General features: G+C 28.3%; 2 protein-coding genes across 3 annotated transcripts; one reads left to right on the top strand and one right to left on the bottom strand.

Annotated features, from left to right (window-relative positions):
• The first annotated feature begins 3,032 nt into the window (after nt 1-3,032).
• LOC130448830 (proteolipid protein DM beta) lies at nt 3,033-8,949 on the top strand. 2 transcript variants are annotated; one of them, XM_056786370.1, is made up of 6 exons: nt 3,033-3,288; nt 3,794-3,950; nt 4,238-4,397; nt 5,565-5,715; nt 5,820-5,968; nt 6,673-8,949. In XM_056786370.1, exons 1-6 carry the CDS (start codon nt 3,285-3,287, stop codon nt 6,796-6,798), a joined length of 747 nt encoding a protein of 248 aa, XP_056642348.1. In that variant the 5' UTR covers nt 3,033-3,284; the 3' UTR covers nt 6,799-8,949. The 2 variants fall into 2 exon arrangements, with proteins under 2 accessions (XP_056642348.1, XP_056642347.1); XM_056786369.1 differs by lacking the exon at nt 3,033-3,288 and adding an exon at nt 3,351-3,564 and having other exon boundaries at nt 6,673-7,179.
• A 144-nt stretch (nt 8,950-9,093) lies between these two features.
• Nucleotides 9,094-24,679, bottom strand: LOC130448829 (integrator complex subunit 6). Its single transcript, XM_056786368.1, has 15 exons — nt 24,331-24,679; nt 24,131-24,279; nt 23,730-23,945; nt 21,947-22,066; nt 21,425-21,570; nt 20,701-20,914; nt 19,809-20,014; nt 18,174-18,320; nt 18,004-18,112; nt 17,247-17,398; nt 16,953-17,183; nt 15,097-15,297; nt 14,673-14,884; nt 11,728-12,118; nt 9,094-9,465 (listed from the first exon to the last, which is right to left on the bottom strand). The coding sequence occupies exons 1-15, from the start codon at nt 24,378-24,380 to the stop codon at nt 9,205-9,207; spliced, it is 2,805 nt and encodes a 934-aa protein (XP_056642346.1). The 5' UTR covers nt 24,381-24,679; the 3' UTR covers nt 9,094-9,204.
• Nucleotides 24,680-24,708: the final 29 nt, after the last annotated feature.

Genomic DNA, 24,708 nt, shown 5'->3' with positions numbered 1-24,708 from the left:
TACCTATAGGAAGTAATTTTTTATGGACATAAAGGAAGTTATTCTTGGTATTGATAGTATTCGTTGTTGATAAGAAGAAAGGTACAAAGAGAGTTTCTGATAAGATTGATATTGGGTATAGAGTAAATATGAAAATAGTTGAAATTGTTCTCAGCTAAAAGAAAATCTAGTAAAAACATTTATATATATATATATATATATATATATATATATATATATATATATATATATATATATATATATAATTTAAATAAGTTATGTTTGTTTCTAATCATAATATTTCAAAAGTTCATTGTCTAGAAATAACAGTTAAGGGTGGGTATGAATCTTAGAAATTTCTAAAATTATTACTTTTAAGACTTTTACATTCACATTGAGAATATCTAAATTTATGAAAATAATGGCTAGAAATGCATACAAAGAATTTATTTCATGGTAATTTTATACTTTCGCGGTCCCCTCGTTTTTTTGGCTCTAAAAAATCGAAAAATCATCCGATTTCGATGAATTTTTTAAAAAATAAAATAAAATTCAAACTTATATTGGTTTCAGGGCTCAAATGTTCAGAAAAATGTACCCATTCACGTATAATTGTTGATAACTTTTTACCAAATAATCATATGAAGTTGTTATATTTTTATTTTCATAATCTACACAAAAAAACGAACAAATTAAAAAACAAAATTACACAAAAATGTTGATTTATCATCTTTTTACAATTAAAAATAATCAATTTTTCACATATAATCGTATCTTTTTATTAAGTAATCATTAAATGTATTTGAACAAAAACATCTATTAAAATCACTTATTGTAATCAAGTGTACAATATTAAAAGTTAACTTTGGAAAATTGAAAATTTTCATTATTAAAAAAATGGTATCTTATTAAGGTCGACAGAAAGTGTGAACATTTGTTCTGAATTTTAAGCACGTCCCTAACCTAACCTAACCTAATCTAACCTATCCTAACCAAAATAATGTTAAATATTTTTTACTCCGATATTTTTTTCATAAATCCGCCGTAAAACGAAGATTCTAAAAAAAATGCATCTAAATCGGATGAGCCAAAAAACGAGGGGACCGCGAAAGTATGAAATTAACTCTATTTTTATTTTTACAAGATTATTATAAATATCTTATGCATCTTCTTGGATCAAACTGCGTATGATGCTAATTAGTGTTCTCAAATATAATCTTTCACATTTTGTTTGTGGAAAAGTATCATTTAATTAATTAATGACGTAAATATTCTCGTAGTCTAAATATATATGAGCTTCTAATATTCTATTAATCACTACAGAGTATTTTTTCCAATAATTTTTTGACTTCATAACACAGGGTGCTCTGATGCAAATATTCGGGAGTGAGCAGATGACGTGACATAAAAAACATAAAAAAACGTTCCCACACTACTCCTCGTTTCTGAGTTGTAGACTATTAAAGTTGCGTAATCAGATTTTATATTCTACATCATAGATTCGAATATCACTAATTTTTAATGGATGATTGCGTATATCCATGCTTGGCGGAATAAATAATAAGAGGAAGAGTTTCGTTGGTTAAAGTTTGGTAGGACACGGAGGATTTTTGTAAGGAGGGGGGTTTGTTGGAGTAGGCCCTGACATAGGAATAGTTCCTTTGCACGGCTGGGGTTTTGGTGGTTACGTTGGGTTGTATTTGTCTAACTATTTCTGAAGGGAGATTTTGGCCAGAAGAAAACGAAAATGAAGCTCTTCTCGGTTTGGGTTTTTTTTATTTTTGAGCGATTTTATTTATTTATTTTTGATTAACAATCCTTAACTTTTATTATAGTTTTTTTGTCATTTTATAAGTTGTGGGCTAACCAACAAAATTTTTCTCCATTTCAATTTTTTCCTTATGTAAGAACAAGATGTTGGACAGTATACAGCTCAATTAGAAATGTTTGATTGTGTTCTAATACCTCATGTAAGTATTTTCAATAAATAATTACAATTTAAAATAAATTGAAGCTAGATACAGTATAAGAAGATGTGAGATGCTATTTTGAATTTTGGATGTATTCACATTAAACGGAAATACTCAGGGATTCTTTTAGATTCTAAATATCTATTGTCCGGTTCATTATAAGATTATTAAATTGTGAAAAGTTGGTTGTTAATTTTATGAAAGCCTTAACAATCTGATTATTATAAGAAGTGTATATAGAGTGTAGTGGCTGTAAGGTTGTGTGTTTTGAAACATGTTTTATTTTAAATGGTGGTTTTGTTTTAATTGTCTGTTTGTTTTTTGTACGCAGTTGTACCTTTCTGTATGTCTGGAGTTTCTCTTAATTAAGTTTTTCAATGAGTTTGATCTGCTACCAATCGTTGTTTTGTTCAAAATTTTTATAAATATATCTATCATAGTCTATTTGTTAAGTTTTATATTATTCACTAACGCCTTACAATTTCCATGGGATCTTTCACTTAAAGATGTTCTATTGTTAAATTTAAAGGTTTTTATCTTCAAAAATAGAGTTATTGGAACTTTGTCGCATTCGACATATAACCTTAGTTAGGAAAGGGAGAGGTTACTGCACATGTCTAGCTTATAAAAGTATAATGTTTAGTGACCTTAGTTTTAGTAGTTAGCTTAATGTGTTAGATACTAGAATAAAAAATAAGAAGAAGATAACATACTCAATACTCTGTTTACATTACATATGTAATTTTATTCATTATAAAATAATTTTTATATTTCGCGCCTACGGTAAAACGAATATTGCCGACCGTCATATGTAATAACCATCCTGATCCACCAAACTTTTGTTTATTGCTCCTTCCTTTACTTTAAAATCAATTCATCAATGACCCGATTGTACTTTCGATAAAGCATATATGTAAAACTTCATTTTTTAAGTATTACATATTACATAGTATGACATTTTATCTATGCTTCGATCAACGATTGTAGAACTTCGATATATACAGGACTGGAACTTCTACCATAGATGAACCACATCCTATTCTTACTGTTCTATACTTATTTGTTGTTTTTGTTACTCTTATTGAAGCAAAAGAGATACAAAATGGAAATATACAAAAATACTTGAAACTTGTATATGTCAATTATTATGCACTAAAAGAGAAATTTTATACACAAAGGTGAATACATCTTCATTTCATTTTTTCAGTTGATTATTTCTTAATTAATTGATAGTTCTTCGTGACTGATTGCTCATTAATTATGTGAATAAGTTGAATTAAGAAATCAGCAATATTGTAACCAGATTGTAAAGAATTGAATGAATCATTGAACACAATGGGTAGGTACCAGTATTTATAAACAATAATGATGATTGGTTATCCAATTTATCTTATCACAGGTGTGGTTAGTTATAAGATAAGAATAAATAATCAAATTTTTGAATTAGTCATTGTTATTCGTTTTCTGAATATGGCGAGTAATTATAACCAGAGATTTACCACATTTGAAAGGCCCTATTTAGAAACAAATTTAGATAGAGATGTATCAAAATCACAAACGAGTGTATTTTCACTTAATTCAATCCTTGAATCAGAAGATGAATACGAATCTAAAAGTAAGAAGCTATTGTAATTTATCATGAAAAAGATTGCTTAAAAAATCTATGCTGTCATATATATATGAAATCTTTACTCCTTTTATTTTACTTATAAGAATTGTTTCAAATGAAAATCTAAAAGTTTGCATTTATTTGTCTTTCAAAATTGTTCTGAAAATGTAACTGATATCCTCTTCTTGGTTCTTTAATCACCATAATAATATATTTATTATAATCTTATGTTCAGGTTGTTTTGAAAAATGCCTCACCAGGGTACCATATGCTACACTCATTGCAACAATAATGTGTGCGTTAGGAGTAGTTATTTTTTGTGGTACTATGTACCGAGGAGCAACTCTGGCAGTACTTATGTTTAGTGAAGTTTTTAATCTACAATTATTTTGGTAAGTCAACTGTTTTGTCAAAGATATATTTGACAATGATTTATTGATTATTTTAGTACATATATTAAGTTGCGATTTCTATAAAGTTATTTTAAATTAACATGAACTGAAATGTTTCCTCAGCATCCCTCAAAATTCAGTTATTGGGTTAATTTCCTCTGTGTAAATCTATTTGATTTTATTCTACGAGAAATTTGCTTATCAATGAGTGGATATCAGTTTAGAATTGAGTTTAAACTTGTATGAAAATAAATATGATTATGATTTAAAATATTTTGTTTTTTAAGGATGGATGCTGTAAAGATGACATTTGTTCTAATAGGAGCATGTATGGGTGCTCTTGGATTGATGATTTTGACCTTGGGTTTTCTGGCAACAGGTGCAACTAGACACAAAGTTTATAGGGGATGGGGTTGGCGAGTTAGTGGCAGACTAAGTTGTGCAATTGTAAGTAGTTTCAAAAATGTATATTTGTTATATTCTTACTTAAAGGAGCAAAAAATTCAATAAAACAATTTGTCGTCTTCAGTGGGGTTTCATTGATAAAATAACTAAGTTGTATTATAATAAACAATAATGTTATAATAGAACTGTTATATAGAAAATGAATAATTGCACCTTTAAAAAATTACTTTGCGACTGTGCATCTTTTTTAAAACTGGAATTTTGTTCAATTTTCAGGAAAGATAAGATGGGTTTTGCCTAAAAATGATTGAATTTGGGGGAAAGTTCAGTAGGACTTGTCCTTTGAATCATTTTTCAAATAGAAGCAAAGCATTAATTTCCTTTATAACGGAGTTACCGACTGTTGTACATAAAATGCCCCTACTGTATTTTTATTCCATTTTATTTTATGCTGTTGGAGATAACAATAGAACAATATGTATACTGGAATAAAATTGGGTTGGGAATTGTGAAAATAAGGAAATTAACTTTAATAAGAATAAGTTTTAGAAAAAAATCACCTAGTAATTGATAACAAAGCAATTTGTCTTAAATCAGTAAATCTTCCTCTCAAATCAGCAGCTAGAATATTCAAATAATTGATAGTGATAAGTAAAGTAGAGTCACTTCATATTTTTTGAGCCGAGAAACTGTTCAAATCAATTAAGGTGATGCAACCAAATATCTTCTCTTTTGCATCGACAAGAGTTTTATTTGTTCCTTGATATAATATATTTAGCTTTTCAAAAATAAAGCAATAAAATCAACTACTTACTAATTATATCTATACAATGTATATCGGGCCTTTAAACTTGCGAAATCAATTGTCAAATTGTCACCCTTAAATATCAAATTGCCCATCTGTGTGGCTTGGGCCCTACTGGTCTAGGGTATATGAAATAATGTGTTAACATAATTGATTGTGACATTTTATTCTTCAATATATGTTTGAATTTCATTGGATTATGGGTATATTCCATTTCTCAACATGCCACACAGGATATCTCCATCCAAATAGATTTTACAATGGTTTATGTCTTCTAGGCTATATTCATGTTGTGATTCATTCGGTGGCGTTACTGCGTAATAAAATCCTTATATATTTTTTGCCATTAACTAATTTCATGGAAACAAATTTAAAATTGTCAATATATATTTTTTTTGTTCTAGTTTATGTGTGTAACTTATACTCTACAATTAGCTTGGCTGATAATGTTTTGCTTCTTGGTGATTTCCACTTTTGTGTTCACAGTATTTTGGAAAATGTGTGAAAATCCAAGAGTAGCATCTTTCCAAGATGACATTGATTTAACTCAATTCTGTAAGTGTATACTTTTATTTATATATATGAAATTTGAACTTGTTTACAAAGTTTACATTAACAATATCCCTAGTCTGAAATGTTACATATTATTTGTGTTTTAGACTTCATGTTTCCAGAAGGTACAAGACAAGAGCACATGAAAGTGTCAGGAGAAAGTGCTGTGAAAGGGTTTTGTAAAGATCATGTAGAAAAAATCGAAATAATGTTCATTTTGGCGACAGTCGCTTCTTTACTTGTAATATTGAGTCTGGTAAGTTAATAAAAGAACTGAAAATAGACAAGTTATTCTAATCCACTCATGGATATGAGAAGGTAGTCATAGATATTCTACCGTTTTTTGTACGATTATTAGTTTGCCAGAAACTTTTCTGTGAATTTGAAGAATCAAATCAGGGTGCAATGTCCAATACCAATCCCTAAATTGATTTTTCAAAAGCCGCTCATGGAATTTGTAAGTTTAGCTAATACCAGTCGAAAGCTTGACATTAGTATACTAAATCATGAAAAAAATTTAAAAATCTATACTCTATAGCCAACTAGAATTTATTATATTTATGTCATGTGACATCGTCCTTGAGGGACTCTACATATGGCAGGAGTATGTAAAGTATCACCCTGTATTTCATATAAATAATATATAAATCACATTTTTAGTGAATAATTATAAATTAATTTTTTAAATAGTTGCAACAGAAAACAATTTCAATAACTTATATAGTTGTATACTTAAATATGGAGAAAGCTTGAGCAATTTTAGATTAAATGAAGAGTGGCAAAATCCGATTGATAAGAATGGCGCATAATGATATATCATTAATTAATATTTAAAATTCATATTAATTAATTATATATAATATTAAATAACTTGTAAAAACATGTCAAAAAGTGAAATTATTTTTTCCCCGTCGCAATATTTTTAAGTACGAAATATTAAAGTTGACAATTTTGTTCCAGATTCATTATCTCATGTGCCTTTCTGCAAACTATGCTCATATCCGGGATCAAGACAAATTCTTACAATTTCAAGATCTCCAAATGCTCAACGATCACGAATTGCTAGCAGGGAAAGATAGATTCTAGGATATAGCACAGAAAATACACATACCTGATATAAGTTGACAAGACATAATGGTAGCTAATAATTAAACAAAAACCGAAAAAGTATTTTACAAATTATTGTATAAACAAATGAAAACAACTTATAGTATGTAGACATTGAAATTAAGTTTTTTATACAAAATATCTTTTTTATAAATAAATTTAAAATATTCTAAAATACTACTTTTAAGTAATGCATTGTAACTTAGGACTACCTGTTGACCATTAATACCTCATGTAGTATCATTAATTCTGTTTTATATCAATTATCTGTGAGACGTTATGTTGAAATATGGGCCCTGAGTAGTATTAAAGTTGATAAAAAAAAAAATAAATTCTGGAAATGTTTATATAATGTTGACTTGTTTGTTTTCATATTTTAGATTTCGGAATTACATTTTATTAGGCATTCTATATTTAAAAGGGGTCACTAATTCAGGAAAAAAAACTAGTAAATTATAATAACCTATAAAAAACTAGAACATTTACGTTTCAGATCTAATTAAAAATGTCTTTCGATAATAGTAAGACCATGATAACAACAAAAAAGCCCGCGCAGAATATAAGAGAGTGATTCACCTTGAATTGATAATGATAATGCAAAATTCATTTATTTCTCGGAAAACACCAAAACAGATTAAAGTATTTCTCGGACTACTCGGATATTATCGTCAATTTATCAAAAACTTTGCCAAAATCACGAAAACCTCTAACGAAATGTCTTAAAAAAGGTGCTAAAATCGAATACAGAACTTGTTTCGAAACTTGCAGAAATCTACTCATAAATGAACCCATTTTACAGTATCCCGATTTTTCGAAACTATTGAACCTTACAACAGATGCGTCAAATGTAGCGTTAGGAGCAATCCTATCCCAAGGCCCGATAGGTCAAGATCTCCTCGTAGCGTATGCATAAAGAACACTAAACGATTCAGATCAATCATATTCAACACTTGAGAAAGAACTTTTAACAATAATATGGGCAACCAAATACTAAATGATTCATTCACATTCGAAAATTCAGTATTTCTAACAATCGTAGACAGTTCAAGCCTATTATTTAGAAGCCTTACCAGGAACAGAAGTTGCTAATAATCTTATTAAATTTTTCTGTCATCACGGTATACCCAAAAAAAATTTGTGATAACTGAACAGAATTTAAAAATACATTTGTAACCGAACTTTTAAGTCTACATAAAATTAAATTACATTCTTCTTCACCAGACCACCCACAATCAAACTGCATTGTTGAACGTTTCCATTCAACAATAATCGAACACTTGAGATTATTAAATACACAAGGATTCTCCGATATCTCAATAAAAAATAAAATTCTATTTGCTATTTTGGACTATAATAATTCTATCCACTCTACAGTAAAATTAAAACCTATAGATATTGTCAAGAAAAAATGAAGATCCTAAAATATTCACACCAAACCAAAATATATTTATTAGAAAAAACAAAAGACTGAAAAACTCGTAAACAGTAAATTCGTTAAGGCTATAAACAATAAACACGAAACGTAAAACCGTGACAACGGCAATATTAAGTAAAATACATATGGACATTATCAAACACCCACTAAATTCCTTCCACTCTTACTTCACATTATTATTTCAGGTTACCGGGAATTCTCGGGTTCCAAGAAATTATTACACCACGGAATCTCCAAGGTAACCCCGGCCTTCTACCAGTTAAACTCGGCAGCGCAAAATAATTCAATATTATCATTCGATTTTGTACAATTATGATCTTAACTCTTTAAACATCGAATTTAAAAATTAAAATAGATAAAATAGAAATAGAAGAATCCCCCAATAATTTAAATACAGTTAATTCTACAGAAAATCAGATAGAAAATAGAAATAAAAGATAGAAAAGGCAAACGTTACGAAAGACTTATGTCCAAAGAAATTACTTGACCAATCCTATATAATATATATTACAAAAACATTAAAATTGATTACTCATAAAGAATGAATAATGTAAGATTATCTAAAAAAATAAAACGTAGAATGAGTGGAAGAAATATCGACAAAAAGTAGAAAGGATAGTCGCGGTGAGAAAGGAGATAAAAAATTAGAAACTAGAGAAGCAAAGCTAAAAATAGGAAATTATATCGAGTCATGATATATAGACCTTCCTATAAATAAATTTAATTATGATTGATTTAAACACGAGTTATAATAATTATATGTTCCTTCTATTGTGCTAATTTATGGAGTTACCTTCTTATAATATTAATAAGGAATAGTTGCAACATATTACAAGTAATCATTGATCAAATATATATTTTACATAATTTTATATAAAAAAAAAATTAATTCATTTGTTTTAATCACTTTATACAAACATAAATATTGTTACGCTTTTCCTTTAAAAAATTCATTTATTGTCAGCGTTTGTTATAGTCCTTAGGTGTTCTTCCAATAAACTAGCCAAATGTTGCCTTTTAAATCTCAGAGATTCTCTTATAATCAATTTTACGATTGTTGCTTGATTATCAATATCACCTTTCAGTGTTTTTATATTGTTGAATAATTCCGTAAAGTTTTTACCGGGTTTTCGCACTAGTCGATTCAGATTTTTCCGAATTTCGAAGTTTTGATTTTCTATCTCTTTTTCGTTCTGTATATATTCTTCTACCTAAAATAAGTAAAAAGCTAATATTTATCATACAATTATACTTTGGGATTGTACACGTTTCTTAATGTGAGAGATAAATCGTAATATGACATTTTTTGGTTTTATTTGTGCCGATGGAAACATTGTCCATTGAGTCATGAGATATAGTGCTAAATAATTGCATGTATCAAATTGGATAGGTTAAGGGTATATGTTTGACGCCCGGGGGTTGTTCAGGGTGACTTAGGTTGAGTAACAGAGGAAACGAAACTACCTAGATTATAGTATCAACTTGCACACTCTTAATGGATTGGAATAAAATGTTACTGATAGTCTGCTTATTTAATGCCATTAGGCTAAAAGTGCTTCCATCCTTCTTTCAACTTAAGTTTTGTTTGATTTATACATTCTTCCACAATTTTTTTGTTATTTATTGGCAGTTCGTTTCTAATGGCTTCTTTTGCTGGATTGTCTTGTTCTTTATAACTAAGTCCGATATGTACTTTCATCAACAAAAATATAATCTGTTACCAGCTGTTAGTACTTTTCTAGTGGTATATTGATGGGTGCTAGGATTGCTGTCTCACCTACAAAGGGTAACTTTTTCTAATTCTGTCATATCGCAGGTTTATAGTAGATAGAGAATTGTCCAAAAACACTTATAGCCTGAGGTACTCATGCATGTATTTATATATGAAGTCTACATCTACGTATTTTTAGGTAGCTTTTTATTCAATTATATAGATAAGTACTTTATACCTCACTTTATCAAAAGCTTGTGGTATATCCTGAATAGAGCTGAGCAGTCTAGGTTTTCTTATAATATGCATTCAATAACATTTGTAATGTAGTGTAATTGATTGATTGTGGAGTATTTTTTCCTGAATACAAATTGGTAATCCGGAATTAATATATTTTTTTGTATAAATGCTTTGAATCTTTTTAGTTATATCATGATCATTTTAGCCAATTTCCTGCTGTATGGTAGGTATTTTAACCTTATGGCTGCATTAATTATGTCAGCATAACTTTCCTTTATCTAGGTAGATTTTTTACCTATTTCACCTATGATTAGATTAAATCATTAGATTCCTATCAGGTTTTATTTCTTCTGCTACTTCTTTTGATATAAAAAAATTTCAATAACAGAACAAAAAGTAATACCTAGTCATTAAAGAAAAGTTTAAATGGTGTGCTCAAATTCAGATCGTCCCATTTCTTGACAATAAATCAACTTTTGGAACATTTTTTTCCAAACGTATCAGGTCGATTGGTATTGATTTCCTCACGAATCCTATCTTTTAATATTGGGTCGATTGGCATTTACTTTCAATCTGGTCTTTCTCTTAATCTCTATATTAATCGAATGATTTGGGTATATGCCATTTAAATATTTATGAACTTTCACAACACAATGAAAGATAACACCAAACTGCTATTACTATATTTCTTCATTTGACAGATTTGGGTTATTACTATTCGGAAAGAGATTAATTTTGGTACTATTTGCTTTCTTAATATTTCTAAATATTTTGCCGGACCGATAATTCTGTTGCCAATAATTTCTTCCCCGATGTTAACCTTTTTAGGGAACTAAGTATAGGTTCCATCACTCACCGATGATTTTTAGGTGCCCAGTATCGACAATTTTTTTTCTATTAACGGTAATTTAGACAAAACGTGGCTTCATCTGCTCACAAAATTCTAATCTATGGATTGGTTTGTTCTCATTTAATTGTTGAACTAATTATGTTATATTAGTGTAATTTATGCTTGCATTGAATAACATATTTAATTGTATACCTCAGATACTTCTTTCACGGAACAGAAAATTTTTGATTAGACTTTATTAATATATATAAACATCATAAAGTTTCAAAAAAATTAGTGATAAATGTATATACTGTGTGCTCCAAATTCATCCCATTAATTCAATGATTACTAAATTAGGAACAATGGAATTACTTTAGAACAGATTCAAATAAAGCCTCAATAACCTTCAATTATAAAAACTATTATTATAATTTAGCAGTCAAATTGACGTAAAACTTATTTAACGGATTTTGTCATTGTACATTTATAATTTATCTGTTTCAATAACACTTTAAGAAATGTATTCAAGAAAATACTTTTATAAAATATAATTTTGTGCAACAAAGTCATTTTATATCCAGTAAATAAAGACTTCATTTGTCAAAGTATTTTCAATTCTTTAAATTTAATTTTAATATTTTGTTTACGAAATTAAAGCAAACACAGTAAGAATAGATTTACTCTACTTACTTTTGATTTGTTTTCTGATTGAGTATTGCTATTCACTGTTGTAGAATTAACAGAACTGATACTATTGTGATTCAAATTAGCCTCTTTCAAAATTTGTGAAATCTGTTTATCATCTGTTGGCGAAATACTAAAATAAAAATCGCCCAACGAATTTGTAGTATTAGTATCTAAAATACTGGTAGTAGTGTAATTTGCGGTGATTGAAGGAGGACGAGAGATATAATTAATTTCACCGACGCTATAAGACGGATGATCCGGTATAACATTCGGTGGTGATGGAGACCTGGAGCGTTCACTTAGAGGGCTCGATGCAGGGCTTACTTCTAGACCGTTGATTATGAGACTAGGACTTTCATCGAAACGTATTAATTCTTTTTCAATCGAACTTAACCTGCAAAGAAAACTGAGATTAAATCAATACACCAATAAGGTAAAGGGTGATCATAGTATTTCTAAAATAAACTGAACAAATACTACTGAACTATGAAATGTGTTAATGTAAAAAACGCTGATATCATATAAGATGGAGTTAGTTAATGTTTTTGAGATTTAGTTTTATACAATAAAAATACTTGTTTACATTTTTTAATTTTAAAATTTTATCTAGAACCAATAGTTTCTAATGGAAAAAAATACCTACTCCATGATTTTTATTCTCTATTAAGTAATAAACTATGTAGTGAAGATATAAAAGAAAATCTCAAAAACGGGGTTTGATTACTTCACTTCAAAAGGGATATTCGAAAAATACAAGTGACATTTTCGATGGCACGGGATTTACATAATATAAATTTTCTCCTTTACATAAATTTGAGATTTGATTCAAAAACTCAATTTTATTCATCACTTTACAGGGGTAATATCTCCGAAGGGGGTGAACAAGGGAAATGTTGTTAAAAGAAAGACTCATCATAATTTTATGTCTTCCACATTTTCTCTTGTGAATTTAGGAACTCCCTGTATAATAAATTACTTCAATTCATCAGCGTCTTTGGTGAACTTTTTATTATAGCAGGCAGTTTATTACATTTCTTTTATCATTACAAGTCTATTTATTTATTTCTTGTGTTTCTTTTTGTTCCAGAATTTTATAGAATTCTATTTGTGGTATATAAATAAGTTTATGTAGCGCAGCAAGTTAGTTTTAAATAAATAGTCGTAGTGAAAAGATTGAATTAGTAAAAGTAATCGCAGAAAATCTTCAAGTGATATTTATAAGTTGAGTGTATTGTATAATGTGTAAATAAATTACGAACGTAAGAGACAGTGTTTATTAATTCACCCCACAAATAGGAAGAGTGTAAATAAATACGAAAAACGTTACAGTATAAATTATCCTCAGCTCAGTTCTACTTTAATAAGTATTGTGTTTCTTACAGAAAAGATTTTTGTGTTATTTTCCATTCCCTGAAATTAGTACCGATGTCAATCCTGACCCATTTGTATTAATTAATGTAGTTTCTAACAATATAAGGAGTTTTCCTCAGAAAAAAAAAACAAATTCTATTTATAAATTTCGGTATATGTGTTCAAATTGTTCCCTTGCAAAATTTTTTAAATTATGTGTTTACCTACATGTTGCAGCAACAAAACCCTCTTGTACAGAGAATATTTAAAATTTTGCATTGTAGATAGCATCTCATTTTATTTCGTCACTAATTTGTTATCAACATTTATTATTTTTTTCATGATATTCATAAAAAAACAGTTTCTTATATGCTGCGAATTAGATTTGTACATTGTACATGTGAGTTAGCTTTTATTCAGATACGGTTGTGTTGAAATGGAAATATGTACTGAATAGTTAATTAGCATTAATTTGTTACAATAAAAGGCATGGACTTAAATAAAGCTTTTCAATGATTGAAGAAAGGAGTTTTCGAAAAAATAAAAATAGATATCCTATTGAATCAATTTCAGCCTTGATCATAAAGATAATTCCTCATAAACCAGGTTATTCATTAAAATAGATCACAATAAGTCTAAGTTAAATAAAATATAGAATTAAGTAATTTTTTTTTAATTAAAAAGCCATATTTAGGACGCAAAATGCATTTGTTACTATTGTACCTCTGGTATCACCTAAAATACCCCCAACCTTTTCAATACTTTTGCGAATCCGAGTAGACTTTGTTATTATGAATTCTAATTTCGATAAAAATAATTTGCAAGGAGAAATGATGAGCATAACAGTTACAGAAATGTAAATTTATTTACTACAGAAAGACAATGAAACCGTAGACGCGTATATTTTTCACGTTCAATGCTACAACGGTTTAATGAAACTCGTTCGGGAGCCACAACAAACGAAGCATCTCAATTGATTTGGAGTGTGGTGGTTATTAACCCCGAAGGTCAAAAAAGCCAATATGAATGAGTTTTGAACTGACACGAGGACAAAGTTGACTGAAACCAAAGTTATGTTTGTACCATTGTTAAACATTTAAAAGGTATTTATTGTATATTTAGGCATTTATGTAAACAAAGCGTGAATTATGTACTACTAGGCCAAGGTAATCAGAAAAAGAGGCAATAAGAGAAAATACATATAGTTAGATGGCTAGTATTCATATAAATTTATATAGGAGTAATGTAGTGTAATGAAATATGTCGGTAGTATACTAAAACAGAAGAATATTTTACATAATTGGAACACTGTTTCAGCAAAATTAATAGAGTGAGGAACCTATAATGTTAAATAAAGATTGAATATGTACATAGAATTAATTATAGAGATTGGGTGTAATCTCTTAGTTATTAATTTAAATGGTCTATTTCTATTGTCTTGCAAGTTTCATTGGAATTTAATTCTTGATTTATTTTAAACATTGTAAATTGATGTACGAGCATTATTCTTTTAGCAGGCTTTGAAGTTCATTTCCATTCTTGATTTCACTCACAATAATTGCTGCAATCCTGTAAATAATATATATTTTGTAACTAACCATGGAATAGGTGATGAAACAGGAGATCCCTGTGGGCTTGGAGGTTGTAGGCTGTCTGTGCTTGGTCTGGAAAATTTATAATTTTTGGGAAGTGGACCAGGTTTTCGTTTTGATGGTATTTTCATGATACTATCACTATTGGGAAGAGGACGCTTGTTATTTCTGCTCGCACCAGTCGGTGATCCAACAAGGTCTATATCTGCTTCATCAACCTGCAAAATGAAAATGTATTAAAATAATCAGACTATTAGTTGGACATTAAAACTAAATATGACAAAATTAGGATATGAAAAATCAAGACAACTTAAAATATACTTCCAAAAGGAAATATATATATATATATATAATAAGTGAAGAATTCTATGTAGGATTCATATTGGAATGGAGAGTTGAAGCGAACAGAACCTGACTATGTATTACTTACCATCATTCTTTTATCAATTTTGAATGGATTACCAAACATATGTTGTCTAACAGGAGCTGATTCTATTTCTCGTAATTGAGGAGTTTGTTTCTTTAGATACTCTTGGTAATTTCCCATTTGCGAAATTGGCAGAGAATGGGCACTATCTTGGTCTAGAGACACCCAGTCTGACTGTAAGAAATTATTTCTCATGCGAACCACCTAAAATGTAATCATTATTTTCCAAATGTCTCATTAACCAAAAAACGACTCCTATAATTAGTTGAAAGTGTGGGATATATAAGATATTTAGAGAAAAGGTGACACCGTCGCTAATTGAAAAGTTGGATTTACATGATAAAAAACATTGAATAGCATCCATTATGTACCGATATTTTTTGGAAGAAACATAAATTTGTAAGTATATCTTTTATTCAGGTAGAATGTGGCAACCAATTAATTAGGTAACTAAAGTTGTACCCACAAATTTACTTCAAATCAGTGTTGGTAATATTGATACCTTTTAAATATCTGAAATCTCAACACATTAGTTGTATGCATTATGAGGGGTTAAAGTTTCGTTGTGAAAAGGAGTCCTCGTCGAGGAAAAAAATGAATTTTAAAAAATTAGTATATAGGGCTGATTTTTTTTATGAATTTTCCCAAAAATTTCCTGTATCCGGTAGATATCCAGTAGTTTGATAAGTGCTTTTGGACTTGTCTGTATTGCTAAGATTGCTCCTTTAAATGTAAAATGATTAACTGTTCTTATTTTTCTAGAACTACTTGAATTAATTTCACTTTTTTTATTTCACATTTCCAGTGTTTTTACAATGTCGTTTCACATTTCTGAACTTTTATTTGATAAGTTTTTTCTCGCAAACTTTTCTGTACAATATGTAACCACTGTACTAGCATTTCCTAAGTACTCGCCTAAGACTAATAACATGTTGATGTATTAATCACGCTATGTCAGACAAAGGAAACCTAAATTTTTTTCAGTAAGGATTTTTGTACATTAACTATTTCATGTAAGTCAGTAAAATTTATTACAATAATTTTCTTGTGGTTCTTTGTTTAATTAAAAACATTAGTGTTAAAATAATGTTATTGTTTGTTTGTTAATTGTTTGTACAAAAACGAACTTATTACTTTCTAATTTTACCAAGAATGCATTTTTGGTATAAAATTGAATGTAACCTTAAAAACGCAGAATTGGACAGAGTAGAATAAAATAAAATAGACAAGCCAGATTTCAATTATCATATTTTTAAAAAAATTTGTAAGGCAAAATAAAACAGCAATTATAGATTAATTTCTTAAAAATGAAATATTTTCGAGAGTAATGATCGTTCCTTATTTTAATCTGATGTTGCTATTTTTAGTAGAACAGGTTTCAAATAATTATAATTTTTTTATAAGCAATTACATTTTAGTCTTTATTTGGAACTACAAATTATTTTAAGCATTTAGTTGTCGCTATTAATTATAAAATTTTAAGTGAAGTGGAGTGAAGTTAATTCACTGATAATTTTAATAACCACATACTTAAAGGCTATATTGCTAATAAGTTGAGATTTTTTGAATGTTTCAGTAAAAATCTTTGCCTATATAAATGATATTTGAAGCCTATAAATCAGGTGTCTATGAGCTTTTTAATGATTTATTTCTTCACTTTGTTATTTTTGTCACTTGGTATCATAATATGAAATTTACATTCTTCCAATTTTAAATTAAAATTAATATTCTTCAATGCTATATTATTAAAGTGTTCACATATAATATAATCCTAAATTTGAAATGATGTAATTTTATACAGGAATTAAGATAGCCAAATTCACGAATTCATATTATATGAAAGCGTGGGAGTAAATTACCTGTTGTATGAGTCTGCTTCTTGGTATATCGAAAGGATTTTTGAAGCTCACCGTTTGCCTTTCTTTATCTAAAGTACAAGTCCACACATTACCTTGATCCAAAATTTGATCTCTTTGAGAAGAAAATCGGTCTATCAACAATGGATGACTAACTAATTCTTTCTTTAAGGTCACTTTTGGCACTACTCGAATTTGTTCGGGACTATTGAAATTTGTTTTTAAACCATTCATCTGAAAATTAAATGCAAAATAGTTGAAATTTTTATATTCAATAAGTCAATTTTATATACTTACATTTGATTGTCTCTGGATAATTTCATTACACATTTTATCGTATTCGACTTTAGCTTGATTTTTTAAGCGTTTTAAATAATTTGATATAGAATAACTCAATCCGTTTTCCGAATTTTCGGGAATTAAAGTTTGTGCTAAAGCTACAGGCGTGCCTAAAAGAATTACACCAAAATATATTTCAAAATACAATTCCCACGATGGAGTACAGATCCCACAATATTCATAATTCAGATTTATACTATAATTATAATCATGAAAAGATGAAAAATGGCGATGAAATGAAAACAAATATATTAGTAATTAGTAATAAAAATATTATACATTTCTTCAACTTTTTACTTCTTAGACCATTTTGTCTGTTTTTGTTGAGAAATTTTACTTCGAAGAATTCAAAAATAATAGATAAATTCAATAATCAACTTTTCCTAGGCTTTTTCATTTAATATAACTGAATTGAAGCACATTGACAAAAATACTGGTAAAATTAATATATATTATTCAACTACATCCCAATGTGTCTGTAATAAAATATTTGTAGGATTAATACTATGTACTCCAAATTTAAGTAATAAATATAGTTTATAAAATTTAGCATTTTTTTGTCCCTATATTCCTAGTCAAACAATTAGATAATATATAAGTTATGATATTATTGCATGTTAACAAATTTTTCAGCCCATAGAAATTGAATCTGTCGTATCTAAACAATTCATTTTAAACATATTGATAGTGAATAATTTCAAAATAATAAAATTACCCATTCTTGTAAGAGCTCTTCTTAATGGACCAGCATAGTATGCAGGTAAAGTTCTAGTGTAATTCTGAAACTGGGTCCGCCATTCATTTGTTGGTTTCCACCTGTGAATCTTAAAAATATAAAAATAAATATAATCTATTTCTTTACTGTTATATTATGAAAGTACTTACTTTAAACAGTTCATCGAGTAAAGGTAACAAAACAGGATAATTATAAGGCATAACAAAAAGATTTACACATGTTAGATTTGTACTTGCTTTCAAGTATCCAAAGGGATGCCCTACTTCTGAATTTTTGTAACTATTAGCCACAAATACCTAAAACAATACAAATATATAAAATCTATTTCTATACGTCCTGACTTGTGGATGGAATTATTTGCCTCTGAATGAATGAATACACAACAGGAGTAGATATTTAGTTAATATCAGACATTGAGTACTAAAATTATGGTTATAAATATAATATAAAAATATCAACATTGTATATATAAAAAACAAGTTTTTAGAAATTACTTTTGATTAATTGAAAATCTTAATTTGAAATTTTGTAATAAACTATTATATTCATATAGTTCAAAGAACAATTTTCAAAATGACATCGGACAAATAGGTATACATAAATTTTTTTAATTTGTTTTGGTTTTAAAATTGAAATCCCTCCAACTAAAGGTGCTTAAAAATGACGTTTGATTTTTCCAAAATTTAGTTTTCACAATCTAAAAGATGTACACAGCTTAAATTGGAATTTTTGGGAACGTTGGTGATATTCATACTGAATATGCTGATTCTACCACAATACCAATACTCACAATTACACACATTTCGATTCAATTTAAGGCATTTCAATTTAAAAAAAAAAAATCTACAAATCTACAAATTCAACCAACTCAGTATTGATGTTTATTGTCATTTTGATTTGAATAATTTGCAAAGGCACATGATTCTGTATACACAGGATGGAATATTATATTCAACTACAAATATTTCCATGACGTATAAGAGAGAACACAAAGCAGATGCGTATAGGGGAGCTCAAAATATGACGATTGGGGCAATTTACCTGTATACCAAGTTGCATCCCTGAGATGATGTTATAAGGTCTCAAAGTAGAGCCCCAACATTTATAAAAAAATTTTTTTGCAATCCCATAACTTAAAAATACCAAATTTGATACATTGTTGAGTAATGGTAAGTAGAAGACAATAGAACCATTCTGGGGGTTAATTTAGGTGTGAACTGACAGTTGATTTAAAAGTTTTATTTCGTTATTCTTCCACCCTTCTACGGTTTGTTCCACAAAACCTAACACCAATAACATATCAACTTGTTATAATAATCCACTTCTATAAAAACTTAATTGCGAATTGTCAAATTTTATGTGAAAATTCGTAGCCAATTCTTGACTTTTTTATAACTTTGTGGAAAATGTGTTTCTGATCTACAGTGGTAAATAAAAGTTCTAGAATTAAATTATCTATGGTATGAAAATAAAATTTTCAAATCAACTGGAAAATGAAAAACTTCTGTGAAATTTTAAGGTTTGATGACCCCTAATTAAATCTCCAGGATTGTTCTATGAATGTGAACCATTTCTAAACATGTACATTAAAAGAAACAAAACAAAAAAGATAGTTGTACATAGTTGTATGTAGAGGTGGTGATGTTCTTTCTCTCATTATCAACAGTTCTGGCCCACTCGGACAAGCTCTCATACTTCGCTCTTTCTGTTTTTAATATTAACTCAATGCACTCTATATACTTACATGATCCAGCAATAATAATCTAAATTCATCTGTTACTTACTTGCCAACATGTCTTAGGTTGTTTTCTAGATAGAATGAATTGTGTAAGAGGCGAAGGTTCCAGTTCGTATTTGTCAAACGGTAGGTTTTCAATAACTAAGGGCTCAGAATTAGTACAGGCAAACTTTATGTTGGGATGAGCTGATCTGGGAGGAAGTACTGAAACTGTAGCTTCTGGCCAAAATGATTCAGGTATAGGCCAATACCCTAAAAAAATGTAAATTTGGTTTTATATATTACTAATTTTGTGTAAAGTAGCTGACATATAAGAAAATATTAACCATTCGCAGGTCGAGCTTAGTTCTAGAGCATGAAAGGCAGCACACGGACTCTGAATGCACAATAAAAAAAGAAACTTTATTTGCAATAATACACTCATATAAAGTAAAAAAGATTCTAAATAAACCATTTGAGTAAACATTTGGAAATTAGATTTATTTGTGCAGTTTTATACAGTTATGACCGGTAGTTTGTACAAAGTATAGCATTGAGAATAAGTGGTATACACCACTTGCAATTACAAAACGAGAAGGTCGGGAGTTTTATATGGATCTGTTAGCCACTATGCTTGGTTACGAGACATGGTTATGAGACATGATCCAAATAGTGTGAGTTTGCTGTTGTCCCCTCCAGCAAAGAATTTGTGGGTAGGCTGTTACTAGAGTTACTTCATACGGCGTCATTTGGATCTTTATAACTGTAGATTGTAGTTGATTTTGAACATGCTTTTATTGAATTAATTGTTGAAATATGTATTAAATTATAGGGATTAACAAATGAGCAAAATATAAGCAAATCAGTCAAAGGAAGAAACACATTAATATAAAAAGAAAAAAAGAAGAGAGGTATACATAGTTCTGCAGTTATTATTAAGAAAATAATTCATGACTTACCAACACAATATGCTTTACTTTGTTTGGGAACATAAATCATTTTTCTGCAATTGTGCCATGATGTGTTTACTTGCATGTTCGGACCACGATCAACATTTATCTCTGCATATTCATTTTCTTTGAGATTGTCATCTTTGCCTTCTTCTTTATCGTATTGAGGAGGAGGGGGATCAGGACCAATTTTTTCGAAGTTTATTACAACTCCATTCTGAACCTAAATTGAAAATAATATATTCATAGTTAAAAACCACCCGGACTTTACCACCTAGACTTAAAGAAAACAATTCCACTATATGAAATCTGGCATATAAAGATTCCAAATTGATTGGTTACCAAAGGCAAGTATCTTCACATGCCAGTACGCTTATAAGAAACAATATCAAATATATATTTTTCAAAATACATAATTCTTGAATTATTGACTGATGAAATAGGCAAGATTAACAGGACCTTACAGGCGACAGAGCATGTTATGACCACTTGTATATATATATATATATATATATATATATATATATATATATATATATAAATTAATGAAAATTTAATCAAGTGGTTTAAGTTCCTATATGTCCATCGGTATCTGCTAAAGATATCACATTTTCCTAACCTAACCATTTTTTTTAATATACTACAATTTTAATTCCAATTTGTTTGAAAGTTTTGCCATTACCTATTAATGGTATCTCACTTTTAGATAACTTTATAGCCATTATTTTTTTACCTTTTGAACTAGACTGTCAATACATTGGTTTAACATTCGATGAGATGTTATACAATATGATCTACCTCCAGTAACTTCACACATAGCATCAATAGGACTGCTATCGCTAGGCACTAGACCGCTATCTCTTTCAACGGCAGGAGTACCTAATTTTAATAGTGAGAATTAGTTATTTGTATATAAAAGTATATATATTAGAGTCTTTAATCTCCTATTTCTTAGACCTTTTCATTTATTAATGCATCTAAATGTTCTTGATTTTACGTTTCTTCTGTTTTAAAAATAATTTTTTTTTTAATAATTTTTAAAAGAAATATAAATTTTGACGTTTCGACTTTTCTTCAAGTCTTTATCAATATATATATATATATATATATATATATATATATATATATATATATATATATATATATATATATATATATATATATATAATGATTTTTTTCACTTTAAAAATTACACATCATCATTGGTGAAGTAATTTGTAGCCTATGCTATTTCAATATATTTTGGAATACATACCTGTTAATCTTAGTACTAATGCAAATAATCTTTGATCCCATCGAAAGGGTTCTCTCGTCATTTCTGATCCTGGTATCGGTGAATTCATTGGTAAGTTGAACTCCTCCTGCACACCATTTACTAAAAATAAATTGTTTCATTATTGACCCCATTTATTTTTGAATACAGTTTTAATAACAGCTTAGTGACCAGTTTGTGATAAAGGTCCATGTCTATTATAATGCTATCTGTTTCTGTTAGGTTTTAATATTTATCTACAATAAATTGTAATCATTTTAGTGATGACTGTAGATAAGAAAATTCAAAAGATATTAAGAATAAAAGTTTTCATAAAATATTGAAAATTTTCCAAACTCTATCATCTGTTTGAATAAATTAACCTTAAGAGTTACATGTGTGATATGAATGATAATTGATATATTTTCCAGAGCTTATTGGTCTCCTATACCAGTCAATTAAAATTTGATTGTCTTAGTTTCTAATAAATTTGGTGTCTAGAAAAGGTAATGATAGCATTCATTCTTTCTATAGCGAATTGTATATGAGGATCGGAAATAATGAAAGAAAATAACAAAATGTTAATTTCATATTGTGGAAGAGATCATCTATATACCTTTTGATGAAGAATAGTTTGAAGGATGAAACAGATATATTGAAGTCCAAAATATAATCCATTATATATTCAGTTAATATAGGGGATATTGAAGAGCCCATTGGTATTCAAAAGATTTATTGGTAATTTTTGTTATTACATAAGAAAAATATGTATCATTGAAAAAGAATTTTATTAATTCTAATAGAGTTTTATATTACATCAAAACCTGTTATTACCACAGAATTATGTTTAATTATATTTACTAATTTTAAAAGACTCTTCGATATAATAAACATTGATATGGTAATAAGATTTTGTGAAAATTTCAGTTAACCAAATAATAAGAGGTTAATTGGAGTGTTTATTGATGCTACAATTGGTCTAACTGATAATGTAGGTTTATAAATTTTTATAGTTTCTTAATTTCTCTTTTTTATTAATATATTTTAATTATTAGTTATTTTAAGAGTTGCATCATTAGTAAGTTCTTTATATGATATATTATTATCAATTAGTTATCTTGATAAATCTAAAAACTGTTGTTTCTCCATTATAACCTTTGTCAGATACTATTAAATTTGGATTTTCTTCTAAAAACTTTTTGGACTTATATAATAGTTCTATAAATACAGAATATTTTTTAGGTTCTTGATTATAGTTAGTTAAAATGTTATTCTATCCAGTTTGCATTAACATGTCACATACACCTGCACTAACAAAACTAATAACTGTGCACAAGGTCCATCGGGTCATATCTCTTCAGTCTCTTCATTAGATGATGGGCAAGGAAGTCTGTAACTCCATATAAATAAATATAACAAAGTTCAAAATATAATGATTTACATAATCTGCTAATATAAGAGATATTAAATATCTCATAGATGTCCCAAAGATGATGATGTATAGATCACCTGCCAAATGCATACCAAAATAAAATCTGTTTTAAACACATTAAAACTTTTTTTCTTAGTTGTTATCACAAAAAAGGAGCAATCACAGTTACATAGAATTTTATCAAATAGAAATATAAATTTTAATCAAATTGTTTTGATCTTTTTTGTTGTTAATAGCTTTTCTGTTGATATGTATGTGAACCATTTTTAGAAATTCTGTTTCTCTTGTTTCAAGAATTTTTAAATTTTTATAATTAAATATAAGTTTATTTATACTATTAAATATATCACAAACCTGTTGTTAATTTTCCGCCATCAGTAATTAAAACTATCACTGCTGTTTCCAAGAAAAATGGACATCTACCTTGCCCATATGTATCTATTCCTGAAGTCATTCTATTAATATTGAGAATATCAAATGCCTGTTTTACAGCCACTCCCATAGTAGTTAAAGAATGTGCCTGTAAATTCTTCAACTCGTTCATAAAAGTAGCTAAGTTTTCCTTCCAACCTATAAATGAATTAGTTATTGAATTTATTGTTTGTAGCTTCTGCTCAAATTCTTTACCAATGTTTAGCCAGAATAATGTTAACTAGAAGTTTTAATTTGTGTTACTTATCCAAGTTTTAAACATTTATTGTATATTCTCAAGAGTTTGTTAATTTCTTTCAATTAGATATAAATTGTTTAATTACCTGCTTTGATATTATTTGGAGTGTCTTCAAAAGTTAACAGCATATATCTGTCTATACGACTATCCATACTCCGTTGACGAATTTTTACAAAGGTTTCTACTGCAGATTTTGCAACATCTAACAGAGTAGTACGACCTCCTATATAAGTTCTACAAAAGATGTATTTATTTTGGAATTGTTTTCTCAATAATACAGCTTACCTTTGTAGCATAGATGCTGATGTATCTATTAGAAAAACTATTATAGTCATTATTATTCATTTAAGATATATTCTAAATATTTAAAAATATCTCATTTACTCAATATAGTTCTACAAACTTTCACGTTCGTTTTCTATTTATTTATTCTACCACATTGTAATCTTCACAAATGTTTGACTATTTTTGAGGTTTGATATATAAAAGTTACAATTAACCTATAACTAACTTTATAACCAATGAGGTATCTCAATCTTTTTAATAGTGTAATTTATAAAGGGGTTCCTTTTTATTTATTGGTGTTTCTTTAATATCTTGATTTGGTATAACCAGGCTTTATTTATCGACTGACATAAACACAGAACAAAGATAAATAGATAC

Source organism: Diorhabda sublineata, chromosome 9 (genome assembly GCF_026230105.1).
Source record: "Diorhabda sublineata isolate icDioSubl1.1 chromosome 9, icDioSubl1.1, whole genome shotgun sequence".
Taxonomy (NCBI): domain Eukaryota; kingdom Metazoa; phylum Arthropoda; class Insecta; order Coleoptera; family Chrysomelidae; genus Diorhabda; species Diorhabda sublineata.
The sequence above is the reverse complement of the archived record's forward strand: the minus strand, read 5'-3'. Positions and strand labels throughout refer to the sequence as shown.